Genomic DNA, 15,707 nt, shown 5'->3' with positions numbered 1-15,707 from the left:
CTGAAACTAATAAAATCATACATGTCAATTAAACCTCAACACAAAAAGGTACAACTAAGTACTGTTTTAAATTTCACATTATAAAAAAAAATAAAAATAAAAAAAATAAATTTCACATTATATGACTATAATCTGTAACATGAAGTGGTATCAGAATGTGATCATGTTTAGGCAATTAAAAGCAGTTTCCACAGAACTTTCTCAAAGGCAACTCTTAGCTCAGACATACAAACCCACGATGTTTTTAACAAAATAGTACAGCCTGAGTTTAATAAACTAAGGAACTATCATAAAAAAAATCAACTTATATTTTGTTAGATGTAATTCCAAGTATTTTCTTTCTACATGAAAGGTGATTTGAATTAACTATTTTCCTGAATTTGAAAGCTGTATACTGAGATTTTTTTCCCCTCAAAATCTTGATTTATTTCTGCCAGCTTGGGCAGAAATACTATTGTTGCAGCCTTATAGCATCAGAACATCTTAAATTCAAATACTGGCTCCTATACTGTGTGTGATCTTACACAAATTATCTGAGTTTCATTTTTCTTTTTGTGTAGATATCAAGTGAAGATAAACTGTCATAACATATATAAGCAACTAACATGAGTGGTTAGGACATAAATGTAATTCAAGTAACTGTTCCCAAAGAAAAAATTTAAAATTATTCCATCATGAGAGTTGCACTATAAAGAAAATTGAATGCTGAAGAATGGATGGTTTTGAGCTGTGGCATTGGAGAAGACTCTTGAGAGTCCCTTGGACTGCAAGGAAATCCAACCAACCCAACCTAAAGGAAATCAATCCTGAATATTCATTGGAAGGACTGATGCTGAAGCTGAAACTCCAATACTTTGGCCACCTGATGCAAAGAACTGACTCATTTGAAAAGACCTTGATGCTGGGAAAGATTGAAGGTGGGAGAAAGGGATGAGACAGAGGATGAGATGGTTGGATGGCATCACCAACTCAATGAGTTTGGGTAAACTACGGGAGGCCTGGCATGCTGCAGTCCATGGGGGTTGCAGAGTCAGATTTGACTGAGCAACTAAACTGAACTGATAGCTATACTTATGCATTGCTAGGATATAACTTGGTATTAATTAATCTTGTATAAAAAAAGTCCTCAAAGTTTTAAAATCTTTTAATGCAATGCTTCCTAAACTTCAGATATAACCATTTATCATTAGTACTATTTCCTACTTAATAGTTTTCCAAATCATTCTTTTTTTCTCTTTTCCCTCCTAAACAGTATTTGGTTGTGCTAGTTATATTCTTAAAATATAAACATAAAACTATAGGAATTAATTTAAAGACTATGTCTGGCTTCTTAGAATCACCTTGAGTCTGGTCAGTGGCAGCAAACCTGTCTTTTTAGGAATTTTATTCTGAAGTTACAAAATGAAGTATGTTTCCAGGTTATATTCCAAATGAAAATTTCCAGCAACAAGATTTTTTCTATAATTTACAAAGCACATAGATTTATGAACATTGAATATGTTTTTTAAAAAATCTAGGTTACTTATTTAAGGCAAAGTAGAGGACCTAATAGGAGCTTGTGATTCTCAATAGCTTTTATGGCTCAGTGATGGAGAAACTAAGTGATAAAGAATCTGCCTTGCAAGGCAAGAGACGTAGGTTTGATTCCTCATCTGGGAGGATCCCACATATCTCAGAGCAACTAGGCCTGTGCACCACAACTATTGAGCCTGCGCTCTAGAGTCCAGAAGCCACAACTACTGAAGCTCATGAGACCTAGAGCCCACACTCCCCAACAAGAAAAGCCACTAGAAGGAAAAGCCCTCGCACTGCAACTGGAGAGCAGTCCTTACTCGCCTCAACTACAGAAAACCTGCACAGCAATGAAGACCCAGCACAGACAAAAATAAATAAAAACTATAAAATTCACTGATAAATATGAGCATTTCAGGTTAACTACTATAATAGCTGCATTAGTTTCAGGTTTTGGTCATAAAGCATCTTTGAGAGACTTAACTGATAACATGAAATGGGATTAACATCTGCTGCTACCACAAAGGAATGTTATTGGGCTCAAGTGAGCAAAGTAAACGCCTTTACTTTCAGGATTTGCAATAGAACAAGGAACAATTTCTGTGTATTAGAGAAAGTCATGTGATATAGCATATATATCTCAAAAAATGTTTGTCAAATAGTCCTTAACTGTCCCTGAGAAAACCTTGTTTTTTTTAACTACATAAATAAACAGAAAATAAAAGATTGCTCCGAGGTATATATGATACCAGGAATATTTATGATATATGGGTTGCAAAATATTTATTGATGTATTTTATTACTATTTAATTAAAAATCATTGAAGGATTCACCTATTTTGAAACATAATTATGTAGCAGAATTCTGTGAACCACACGGGTTATATAACGCAATACATCAAAAATCATTGCCACCTTTTCTTGTGGAATTGCCTGTTCATTTAAGCTAACAATTGAGTGTAGTTAAAGAAACCTGCCATATTAGAAACATTACTTTGCCATATTTATGACATATCCCATTTCCTACAAAGGGTGAGGTGGGGGGACCCAATCTTGTTAACAACCACTTCTCCAGCAGGAATTTTCCTTAGGGTTTAGGGAAGTTTATCTATTTGTTTTCATAGTTTATATATGTATCCACAGAGGGAGCTATAAAATGCAGTTTTTAAATTATACCTAAAGTGTATTCATCTAATTGAGTAAATTTCTCAAAGAATAAGTGTGGGTAGGCATTTTCTTTTTCTTTCAAACCCTGCCCAACAAATATCACCAAAAGATAGTTAACTGTTTAACCAATGGCTGCAGATGAGAAAAACAAGTTCAGAGACAAGATGCTAGTTGTTCAGCTTTCTTCCCCCCCTCGAAAATGTATAGAAAATAGGTACAAGAAGCAAAGTGGCCATATGTGACCCAAACTGCAAGGCAAAAGGTCCCTCTGACAATATTATTTTCAGAGGCAATAAGTAAATAAACATTTGTACAAGTTTATTAAACTGATAAGGTTCTTCTTTATTAAATAATAAACTATGAATCAATAATATGATATCATCACATTATTTAGACGAAGAAGACATGGGGGGCACTTTGCTGGAGAATGTAGATACATCCATTCAAGAAAAGAAAAAGACACAATCTCAAATTATTTCAGGGAAATTATGGTTTTACACACACACACACACACACACATATTATATATATGATGAAGTATAAAACAGCAGAGATCTCGTAAATATCAAGGGCTGTATAACTGGAGAGGGAGCGCTCCACGTGAAGGCACAAGTTAAAAAGAGAAAATTGAACACTGCAGGTCAACACAAAACACATATTGATCTAATTAAGACTACAGGCCAAAGGACTGAGCCCCCAGGTTTAAAGTCTAGGAGGGTAAAGCCAAGCTAGATGTAAAAACAGGAAGTTAACCTGAGCTCAGCTTGTCTGTTTTCCCTTAAAAAATCTTGATTTTGGTTTGTTTGTTTTTTTTTCCTGAAATTTTAAAAAAATATATGTGCTTTGAGGTTTAGCCATTTAAAAATGAAGTTGAAAAATTAGCTTAATACTATGGATACTGCATTGCAGTCATTAAACACAAGCTGTAGACACCTTATGATGCCTGTTCCCTTTCTACAGAGAACTGGTCTTCTGCCCTTCTATTCCAATCCTGGAGGCACTGTCAATGGAGGTCTGCTTCAGTTAAGAAAGAATGCATGACCCTAGGGAGGTTAGTTAGGACCTTTTTCAGGATTAATAGACACACCAAAACAACTCCTTCAGAGCCCGAGAACACTCTATATGCATAGAGGTGTAGGAGTCATCTCATTAACACAGACAGAGTCCCAGAAATACTCAAAACAAAATAAAGCACCTGGATCTATTTATGCCTTCATCTAGTCAACCCCAAGAATTTTTCAATTATGGGGGCTAATAAATTCTCTTTTGTGTTTAAGCAAGTTTAGACTAAGATTCTATTACTTATAAAAAGGTATCAGATACAAGAGACAGAAGAGGATTTCAGTTTAACTTGCATTTATCCACTTACATTTAACTGCACCTCCTGGGCTTTCCATTCAAAGAACAGAAGAGCATTTTCCCCCAGGGATTTTTCTAACCTGACATACACAAGCATTCCAAATTATCCCATTATCCCAACCTAATGATCACTACCTTTGGAGGACAGGGTGGAAAAAGAAAAATATTATCTTATCTGGTCACTTCCCAGTTTTGGTGCATGTTCTATACATACTTTGACACCAGTGATTCTTTAACGGAAGATAAAATCTACCACTAAAAAAATCAAAATTATATATAGCATCAGGCATTGCAGTCTTATTTTATGAACCCAAGTACTAACGTACAAACTTTAAAAAAAACCAAAAACTAAAAGTATTTAAACCAATTTTTGTATGTTATATGGCATACTGCTTCAAAAATTTCAGCCATATTATGTCAATACACATGAATATCAACGATGTGACCCAAAACAAAGAGTTGTAATACAAATATCATCCATTTGCTAGCCTCAGAAGCATGATTCATGAAAAGACTTTCAGAATATTAGCTATCATCATCCATTTCCAGCAGTGAAAGCGATAGCCCGACTCGTTACATGTTTCAAAGATAACAAACCAGGGAAAGCAACGCATACTCACAAATTATAAAGCATGTCAGCCATGTTGCTTCGGTAATACAAAGCATTTCTATAGGCGCTTTCAGCTTCAGAAATTTTGCTCTGACTCTTGAGAACATTTCCAAGGTTACCCCACGCTGCCAAAAAAAGAAAGAAGTATTTAGACTAGTGTCATTCTGATTATATATGATATACTATCAGGCCGTCAGGAAGTACCACAAGGAGAGAAAAAAGCCTCATAAAACATCTCTAAGAAAGAAAATTTATTTCCTTTAAACTCAAACTGGGGGATCACATGTGAAAGCCTAAAAGATGATGATTATGTCTCAAAGCAAATATATACACATACAGTTTATCATAAGGCCAAGAACAATGGTACCTTAAGATCACCTACAAAGATTTGAAGCTCTTTCAGATTTCAGTAGAGGTCTCCACGAACTGAAATTATTGTATACCTACTAAACCAGAAACTGTAAGAAATGATCTCAAATAAAAGTGAAGTCACTCAGTAGTGTCTCTTCGCAACCCCATGGACTGTAGCCTACCATGCTTCTCCATCCATGGGATTTTCCAGGCAAGGGTACTGGAGTGGGTTGCTATTTCCTTCTCCAGGGGATCTTCCCCACCCAGGAATTGAACCCGAGTTTTCCATATTGCAGGCAGACGCTCTACCCTCTGAGCCACCAAGGAAGCCCAAAGGTTTCATTCAAATACAAAAACACTGATAAATAACAGAAGAACTGGGAATCAAAAAGAAGATAACTAAGATCAAAGATATAAAGAGGCTTAATAGTCATCAGAATATATCAGCAAAACATTATGCTTCTTAAAATAGTTATGTATATATGGTTTACTCAGATATAATGCTTTTACACATTTTCCACTAATAAATTCACAAGTGGGAAAATCAGTAAGTTTGTGTCACAAATAATCACACTTAAAAATTTACATTTTCAGTATACCCTTTATTTTTCACTCCAAACAATCATGATTTCTCAATATTATAAGATACCCCATCACCAGCGACCCACAAAGCAAGGCGCTCAAGCAGACCTACCCCTCAGACTTGGATGCTTCTCTTGTCCTTTTTCTTTCCCACAAGGAGATAGAGTGCTGGGCCCTCAAACCATTGTCCCTCCCAACTAGAAGATGTGGATGAGAAGGCTCGTGTGTGTCAAGATCTATTTACCTGGAGAATTACTAATTCTCTATGGGGAATAAAAGGGTTTGAGATACCAATTTTTAATGCATAAAAATGTATAGAATCTTTCGATCCCAAATTTGCAGATGTGCCCTGTAATTTAACACTTTGTGCCTTCATTTACTAATCAGCAACATGGGGGAAAATAATATCTCCTGGGTTTTTTGACAAGGACTAAATGAGTTAGTATATGGAGAGTGTTTAAGATAGTGCCAGCCATGTAGCACTAATCGGCAACATGGGGGAAAATAATATCTCCTGGGTTTTTTGACAAGGACTAAATGAGTTAGTATATGAAGAGTGTTTAAGATAGTGCCGGCCATGTAGCAAACACTCAATAAATGTTTGCTATTATCATTAACATCATTGTAATGGATGCTTTCACAGTTTACCGTGTCAAGCATTGCTTATAGGAACAGGATAAAATATAATGCACTTTACAAACTTAGTATTATGTACAGAGAATAATAACCTTTCGTATTTGGAAAGTCATATACCTTTTTTGGCTTCTGATGGAGAACAGAGGAGAAGCATATACTTACCATTATGCAGTACCTAATCATGCCACATGTCATACCATATATACTTGAAAAATATTGTCTCACTGAGCTCTCAACATAGTACTGTATATAAAAATCCTGTCCACTGCATGGATAAGGAAACAGACTCAGAGACATGAAAGAACTTGCAAAGTTAATACGGGAGTACGAAAGCAGAGATTCCAATCCAAGGCTTGTTGTTGGTATTTAGTTGCTAAGTCGTGTCTGACTCCTTTGCAACCCCATGGCTGTAGCCCATGAGGCTACTCTGTCCATGGGGTTCTCCAGGCAAGAATACTGGAGTGGGTTGCCATTCCCTTCTTCAGGGGATCTTCCCAATCCAGGGATCCAACCGGGGTTTCCTACATTGCAGGCAGATTTTTTATAGTCTGAGCCACCAGGGAAGACATTTAAGAGGATATTTAATACAAGTCTCTTAGTGTTGGCTGATAGTAGAAAGTAATCAACTTATTCATTATGGGAGTATAATGCGAAACTTTATGGATTACTAAACAGCAGTGAGAATCAATAAGTTCTGTGTAAATATTTTAACAGGAATAGACTTTGAAAAGTCAAAAAATATTCAAAATACCTAATGCATTGTCACATTACTTAAAAATATTAAAAATTCATTCCTACCCAAAGTATCACTATATACTTTACAAGGATACATTATAAATCCAAGGACAGAAATCAATTACATTAGGCCAGTTGCCTATGATGCAAAGGTATATTTAAGCTAGGAACAGAGATAAAAGGGAATAATATATGAATAAACGAGGAACTTTTTAGGGATCATTCTGAAAACTGGCCAGCAACTAAGGAATATAATTGATCTAACTTCTGCAGCTGGGAGAAGGGGGACAGCAGGTAGGTGAGGATAAGAGAAAAGGGGGAAAGGAAAATTAAGATCATGCCACACATTCCTTTAAAATAGAGATGGAGTTATCCTATATCCTACTTAAGGAATAAAGGGTTTTAACATTGGCTAAACTTTTTCTTGTGTTGATACTAAGACAATTCAAAACACATGTTTGAGGTTATCTTCAAATTTGCACTTGGTAAATTTTATTCTGGACCAATAGAACTTAAAGATCTTGTATTTTACTAATATTTGATGTCATTTTCATTTTTAAGCTCATATATGTTATTCATTCATTATTTCATGCAGTAATCTTTAAAACCCTTCAGTTTTATTGGACTAAAATCCCTGGAGTTCTTCTAAGAAATTGTGATTAAAGTCTAAAAGAAAAAGGATCCAGTTTTTTAAAGTCTGTATTTTAATAGACAGTCTGCTGAGATGAATTCAATTTTCACATTAAAACACTAGAGATAATAAAGTACTTATTTGAAATTTTAAAAAACTGTAATTATTCTAAAAACTTCATGTAATTTTTGAAAGTTTTTCCCAATAGCGTTTCAAAATATTCAGAGTACTAATTTTATTTCTGTTGTTTGACAAAATGAATGCTGTAAGCAGCTGCTCTTGTTGAGGGACTACGGTCTCATCTCATGGGCTTAGCTTGAGCAACTTCAAACCTAGGTGGAGAAAAAGAGGAGGAAAAGGTACAGGGAGAAGGAGGTGGAAAAGAAATAAAATATACATATGCTGGGATAAAAGTAATAGTGCTTTCATTTATTTAAAGTTTACTATATGCTTGCTTGACCGTGTCCAGAATTTATATAACATAAACTTTGAGGGCCATCACTATACCCATTCCATTGATGTATAAACTAAAGTTAACTCCTTAAATTGCAAAGTTAATGATAAGAGAAAACCACATCTGTTTCCAGATGTCAAAATCTCATCATCTCAATACTGAGTCTAACTACAAAGTCAAATCACATATCATAGTACTCAATATTTACACATATTTAATTTAGGGACTAAAGTATAAAATGGAGCCAAAATAAATTACCCAAATGAGTCATTCCCTCAGAACAAAATACTCCAGAAACAACGAACTTTAGTACCCATGGTACCAACAAACTTTATCTACATGGTATCCATCTTTCATAATGTATTTTCCACACCACAGAAAAATTGATGTCAAACAATATATTAAGTACTTCACATTTCTTTGGCAATGGGATTTTAAATGTCACATTTTCTAGAAAGTGCAATGGAAAGAGAATATAGTTATATCTATGTAAATAAATGTTCGTTGCTCAAAGATACTGGAGATTAAGCACATTTATCAAGGACTCCTAAGTACCCTAAAGGTGTCTTATATGTGATGGAAATTTAAAAAGCATTGTTTAACAAGCACATGACTTATTTCTTAGGAGAGTGAAAAGTGAGTCGCTCAGTCATGTCTGACACTTTGCGACACCACGGATTGTACAATCCATGGAATTCTCCAGGCCAGAATACTGGACTGGGTAGCCGTTCCCTTCTCCAAGCAATCTTCCCAATCCAGGTCTCCTGCATTGCAGGCAGATTCTTAAACCACCAGGGAACTTCAAGAATCCTGGAGTGGGTTGCCTACCCGTTTCCAGGGGATCTTCCCGATCCAGGGATTGAATCAGGCTCTCCTGCATTACAGGCAAATTCTTCACCAGCTGAGCTACCAGAGAAGCCTTTATTTCTTAGGACTAAGCATATATGATGATTATATTAAGGAAAGGTGAACCGAAGCTTCAAGGTACCACTGGATAAGTTTCAGGAAATCTCATCTGTGAAGTTATTTTATTTTCAAAAGGAAAACAAAATTTTTCTTTTGAATGAAATCAGAAGCAAAGAATCAAGAACAACTCTTTTATCTCAAGGGCCCTTCATACTGGCATTTAACTACACCTAAAAGGTATCCACTTACTAAGAAATGACCTTAATTCACAAGGAAAGCTACTCAAAGGCCACAAACTGCCACAGTTTATTTTACATTCTTTGAAAGGGAGAATAACAATTAAATATTTCCATCTTGCAAAAGTTCTTCTAAAGAGGAAAATCAAATGTTAGCTCCTTCTGGAAATGTTAAGTGATCTACAATGAATCACTCCAAAACTTTTTCAAAGACCTCATTCAAATATAGTAGTTCTAAGTTCACAGAGTAAGTTTAAACTTACTCTAAAGTATCAACTATTGTAATTTCATAGTGCTCGATATATTTTACAAAAATCAATGCATGCAGATTTGAGCAATTTTTTCCAAGATATTTTTACTTTACCATTAAAAACTGGAAGATATTTATATTCACTGATTATTTTAAAAAGTGATTTTGATTATGGCATGCATTGCTCTTTGAAAAACTAGCTAATAAGATGAAATAATCTCTTAATACTCAAATTTTAACTACTTAACATTCACACAAGCAGTCATACTTCAGGGTTAGCATACACTATTTCCATTAACACTGATCCTCTGAACACAGTCACCAAAATCAACAAGGGCTCTCACTTTTTACTTCCACCTTTAGCTGTAATTTACCTTAAAACTTTAATACATGTCTTTAGTCCCTATATCAACACCAAGTTCTACGTAAAGATCTTGCAAAATCGAAACACTGAATAATGCTTTAACTATCATGATAAATTCTAAATGTTGCTTCCTCCAATTCTGAGTTACTTATTTGAAATCAGAATGCTACCACAAAAAGGGGTTAGACTTGAAATCTTGCCAGTTATCTAAGCCAGACCAGCTACAAAAGAAAATAAATACAGGAGTGCCTAGTGTACCTGATAATCTAAGATTATAGCCCTATTTTTAGGCTTCTATATATACGAACTCTTTTAGTCCTCCTAAAAAAGATTATCATCCAGTTAGTACTTGACAAGGAAACTGTGTCTTAGAGAAAGGGACACTCAAAAGCTAATGGATAAAAGTTATGTCTGTTAGGTTCTGAAGTCCTTGTTTTAACCACTATGAAATACCTGGACTTCAGATGTGCTCCAAAAACAGTGTTCACATAGATGTAAGTTAAATAAGTGTCATTTTAAAATATGAGGAATTGTTATGTTAAAATTTCTAACCTCAATGAAAATGGTAAAAAAAGAAGCAAGCAAGCAGGAGAAGGAAAAAAGGGCCACATAACTGCACGAAACTTGAGATAAATGTGAATATGTTTTGTTTTGTTTTGTTAATGCTTTCTCACTCTATCCATTAACAAACATTGTAAGGGGGTCAACTTTTGTAGCCTGAGTTTTTAGTGATTTCATGATAGTCACTTCACATGATCCAGGGAAACCACAGCACTTATAAGCCTACAAGGATTTGTATTTCCTAAGGTAATTGTACCTTAGATTATTACAAAAAGAAACACAATGTTAAGTGGATAAAAAAAGGTCTGGTTAACATGTTAAGTGGAAAAAATAGATATAATTTAAAGATTATGATTCATAAGATCAGAATACATATACTACCTACTTTTACGTAATTTTAATTATAACAACTTTATAATATGCAATTATCTCTCTCGTTCCTCTATCTTTGGTTACTTCAGATACACCTGAAAATCAGTATATTCCTAATAAGGGGGAAAGTATTAAAAATTAAAAAATAAAACTTAGTATTCCAATGATATGTTAACATTGTCTTCATAGCATTGTTAATTAGTATAACATCTATGTGCATATTGTAATATCCATATATACAGTTCAGGGCAGGTTTTTTGGTTTTAACAAATCTAGGATTATTCCTTAGCATTTTACATGTGCAACCTCTATTCTGACTTTGACTACAAGCCACCCCCACATCCACAGTTCAGTGTCTGCTATGAGAACTCTCAAGGATCACAGCTGTGTACTGGCAAAAGGGCCTGCATAACCTGATGAAGCTAAGAGCCATGCTGTGCAGAGCCAACCAAGACTGATGGGTCAGAGTGAAAAGTTCTGACAAACATGTCCACTGGAGAAGTAAATGGGAACCCACTCCAGTATTCTTGCCTCGGAACCTGTAAAACAGTGTGAAAAGGCAAAAAGATACAATACCAGAAGATAAGCCCCTTCCCAGATCAGAATTTGAGCGAACTCCAGGAGACAGAGGACAGGGAAGCCCGGCATGCTACAGTCCTTGGGGTTGCAAAAAGTTGGACAGGACTGAGCGATTGAACAACAGGTCAGAAGGTGTCCTATATGCTACTGGGGAAGAGCTAGAACAATTACAAATAGCTCCAGGAAGAATGAAGCAGTGGAGTCAAAGCAGAAATGAGGTTCAGGTGTGGATGTGTCTGGTGGCAAAAGTAAAGTTCAACGCTGTAAAGAATAATGTTGCATAGAAGCCTGGAATGTTAGGTTCATGAATCAAGGTAAATTGGATATGGTCAAGCAGGAGATGGCAGGAGTGAACATCAACATCTTAGGAATCAGTGAACTAAAATGGACAGGAATGGTTGAATTTAATTTAGATGACCATTATATTTACTACTGTGGATAAGACTCCCTCAGAATAAATGGAGTAGCTCTTATAGTCAACAAAAGGGTCCAGAATGCAGTACTGGGGAGCAACCTCAAAAACAACAGAATGATCCTTGTTTGTTTCCAAGGCAAACCATTCAACCTCACAGTAATCCAAGTCTATGCCCCAGCCACTGATGCCAAGGAAGCTGAAATTGACCATTTCTCTGAAGACATATAACATCTTTTAGAATTAACACAAATAGAGATGCCCTTTTCATCATCCCTTTTTGCTTGGGATGCAAAGCAGGAAGTCTAGAGATACCCAGAATAGCAGGCAAATTTGATCCTGGAGTACAAAATGAAGCAGAGCAAAAGCTAACAGAGTTTTGTCAAGAGAATGTGTTGGTCAAAGCAAACAACCTTTTCCAAGAACCCAAGGGACAACTATACAAAAGGACATCACCAGATTGTTAATACAGAAATCAGATTATGTTTTTTGCAGCCAAAGATAGAGAAGCTCTATACAGTCAGCAAAAACAAATCCTGGAGATGACTGTGGTTCAGATCATGAGCTCCTTACTGCAAAATTCAGGTTAAAATTGAACAAGGTAGGAAAAACCACTACCATCACGGTTCAGCTGGTAAAGAATTCACCTGCAATGAGGGAGGCTGGGTTCGATCCCTGGCTTGGGATGATCCCCTGGAGAAGGGAAAGGCTACCCACACCAGTATTCTAGCCTGGAGAATTCCATGGACTGAACAGTCCAGGAGATCACAGAGAGTTGGACATGACTCAGTGACTTTCACTTCACTTCAGGAAAAACCACTAGGCCACTTAAATATGCTCTAAATCAAATCCCTTATGATCATACATTGGAGGTGATGAATAGATTCAAGGGAATAGATCTGGTAGAAAAAGTGACTGAAGAACTATGGACGGAGGTTTGTAACTACAGGAGGCAGTGACCAAACCCATCCCAGAGAAAATAAATGCAAGAAGACAAAGTGGTTGTTTGAGGAGGCTTTACAAATAGCTGAGGAGAGAAGAGAAGAGAAAGAGAAGGGGCAAAGGCAAAGACATACCCAACTGGATGCAGAGTTGCAAGAATAGCAAGGAAAGATAAGGAGGCCTTCTTAAATAAACAATGCAAAGAAATAGAGGAAAGCAACAGAATAAGAAAGACTAGCGATCTCTTAAATAAAACTGGAGTGATCAAAAGAACATTTCATACAAGGATGGGCATAATAAAAGACAGAAACAGTAAGGAACAAAGAGAAGCAGAAGAGATTAAAAAGAAGTGGCAAGGATACAGAGAACTATACAAAAAAGGTCCTCAGACCCAGATGATAATGATGGTGATCACTCACCTTGAGCCAGACATCCTGGAGTGTGAAGTCAAGTGGGCCTGAGGAGGCATTATTATGTACAAAGTTAGTGGAGATAACAGAATTCCAGCTGAGCTATTTCAAATCCTAACAGATGATGCTGTTAAAATGCTGTACTCATTATGTCAAGAAATTTGGAAAACTCAGTAGTGGCCACAGGACTGGAAAAGGTCCATTTTCATTCCAATACCAAAGGACAATACCAAAGAATGTTCAAACTACCATACAACTGTGTGCATTTCATGTGCTAGCAAGGTTATGCTCAAAATTCTTCAAACTAGGTTTAGCTGTATATGAACCAAGAACTTCTAGATGTGCAAGCTGGGTTTTGAGGAAGCAGAGGAATCAGAGATCAAATTCACTGGATCATGGAGAAAGCAAGGGAATTCCAGAAAAACAGCTACTTCTGCTTCATTGACTATGCTAAAGCCTTTGACTGTTTGGGTCACAACAAATTGTGGAAAATTTTTAAAGAGATGGGAGTATTAGACCACCTTACCTCTCTCCTGAGATACCTGTATGTGGGTCAAGAAGCAACAGTTAGAGCCGGACATGGAACTGGTTTCAAGTTGGAAAAGGAATACAAGGCTATATGTTGTCATCCTGCTTATTTAACTTACATGCAGAGTACATCATGCCAAATGCCAGGCTGGATGAATCACAAGCTAGCATCAAGATTGCCAGTAGAAAGATCAACATCATCAGATACACAGATGACTCCACTCTAATGGCAGAAAGCAAAGAGGAACTAAAGAGCCTCTTGATGAGAGTGAAAGAGGAGAGTGAAAAGCTGGCTTAAAAATCAACATTCAAAAAACTAAGATCATGGCATCTGGTCCCAAGACTTCATGGCAAATAGAGGCGAAAAAAGTGGAAGCAGTGACAGATTTTATTTTCTTTGGCTCCAAAATTACCATGAATGGTGACTGAAGCCATAAAATTAAAAGATGTTTGCTCCTTGGAATGAAAGCTATTGACAAAACTAGACAGTGTATTAAAAAGCAGAGACATCACTTTGCTAGCAAAGGTCCATATAGTCAAAACTACAGTTTTTCCAGTAAGAGTTGGACCATAAAGAATGCTGAGCACTAAAGAATTGATGCTTTTGAACTGTGGTGCTGGAGAAGACCCTTGAGAGTCCCTTGGACTGCAAGGAAATGAAACCAATCAATCCTAAAGTAAATCAACCTGGAATATTCATCGGAAGGATTGATGCTGAAGCTCCAATACTCTGGCCACCTGATGCAAAGGGCCGACACACTGGACAAGATCTTGATGCTGGAAAAGACTGACAGCAAAAGGAGAAGTGGGCAGCAGAGGATGAGATAGCTAGATAGCAACACCAACTCAATGGACATGAATTTGAGCAAACTCTGGGAGATGGTGGAGGAGAAAGGAGACTGCCATGCTGTGTTCTACCGGTCACAAAGTCAGACAGGACTCAGCAACTGAAGAACAACAATCAGAACCACACATGGTCTGCGAAGCTGGGTCTTCTCTGTAAAGGCCTTCACTCTAATTTCCCATCTAGGCTCAGAATGTTTCTCACTTCATCTTAATCAAAACAAAACAAAACAAAAAAATCTGCTTCATGTTCCTCTCTGATAGCAAGGTACTCTCTGTGAAGTTTCTGGTTAACTAACCCACTAACCCATGCAACCCCATGAACCACAGCACGCCAGGCCTCCTGTCCATCACCAACTCCCAGAGTCCACCCAAACCCATGTCAATTGAGTTGGTGATGCCATCCAACCATCTCATCCTCTGTCGTCCCCTTCTCCTCCTGCCTTCAATCTTTCCCAGCATCAGGGTCTTTTCAAACGAGTCAGTTCTTTGCATCAGGTGGCCAAAGTATTGGAGTTTCAGCTTCAACATCAGTCCTTCCAATGAACACCCAGGACTGATCTCCTTTAGGATGGACTGGTTGGATCTCCTTGCAGTCCAAGGGACTCTCCAGAGTCTTCTCCAACTAGTGAATAATAACTGGCATGCCACAAACAGTGACCCTATTCATATGAAGTATTAGTCACTCAGTTGAATATGACTCTGTGACCCCATTAACTGTAGTCTGCCAGGCTCCTTTGTCCAGGCAAGAATACTAGAGTGGGTAGCCATTCGTTCCTCCAGGAGATCTTCCTGACCCAGGGATCTATGCAGGGTCTCCTGCATTGCAGGTAGATTCTTTACCATCTGAGCAACCAGGGAAGCCCATTTATATAAAAACACAGCAATTCAGTAAAGGCTCATAAGAAATTCCTCACATTTGGCTGATCTCTTAGCCCATGTAGCCGTTCAACAATTACACATAGAATGGTAGCAAAATATACAGAGCAGTTGTTTCTGATTTCATAGTCAGAATATAATTGACACAAAGACTCTCTTACAGATTGCCTCCATCATAATTGGTATAGAGTCTGGTTCAGCTCTAAAAGATGAAGAACGTTTAGAAACGGCAAAAATTCTGAACACCTCTAGTTGGGGGAGGGGGGATGCGGTGGTGGGGGGCGGGGGAAGAGAAGTGATTAAAAAAAAAAATTCTCCCTTTTGTTCTTTTACAATCCAATCTCGTAACCTACTTTATCTCACAGTGAATCCTGTCATCATTCAATGGG

The 15,707-nt window shown here is 36.9% G+C and overlaps 1 protein-coding gene across 5 annotated transcripts in view; it reads right to left on the bottom strand.

Annotated features, from left to right (window-relative positions):
* Nucleotides 1–15,707, bottom strand: part of TMTC2 (transmembrane O-mannosyltransferase targeting cadherins 2) — a 392,263-nt gene that overhangs the window by 165,029 nt on the left and 211,527 nt on the right. For all 5 annotated transcript variants that reach the window (XM_070454288.1, XM_070454287.1, XM_070454291.1 and 2 more), the window contains one exon: nucleotides 4,658–4,772. In XM_070454288.1, coding sequence (XP_070310389.1) covers nucleotides 4,658–4,772 — 115 coding nt within the window. The remainder of the gene's footprint in view (nucleotides 1–4,657; nucleotides 4,773–15,707) is intronic.

The sequence above is a fragment of the Odocoileus virginianus genome, chromosome 24 (assembly GCF_023699985.2).
Source record: "Odocoileus virginianus isolate 20LAN1187 ecotype Illinois chromosome 24, Ovbor_1.2, whole genome shotgun sequence".
NCBI lineage: Eukaryota > Metazoa > Chordata > Mammalia > Artiodactyla > Cervidae > Odocoileus > Odocoileus virginianus.
This window is presented reverse-complemented; position numbering and strand designations above follow the sequence as displayed.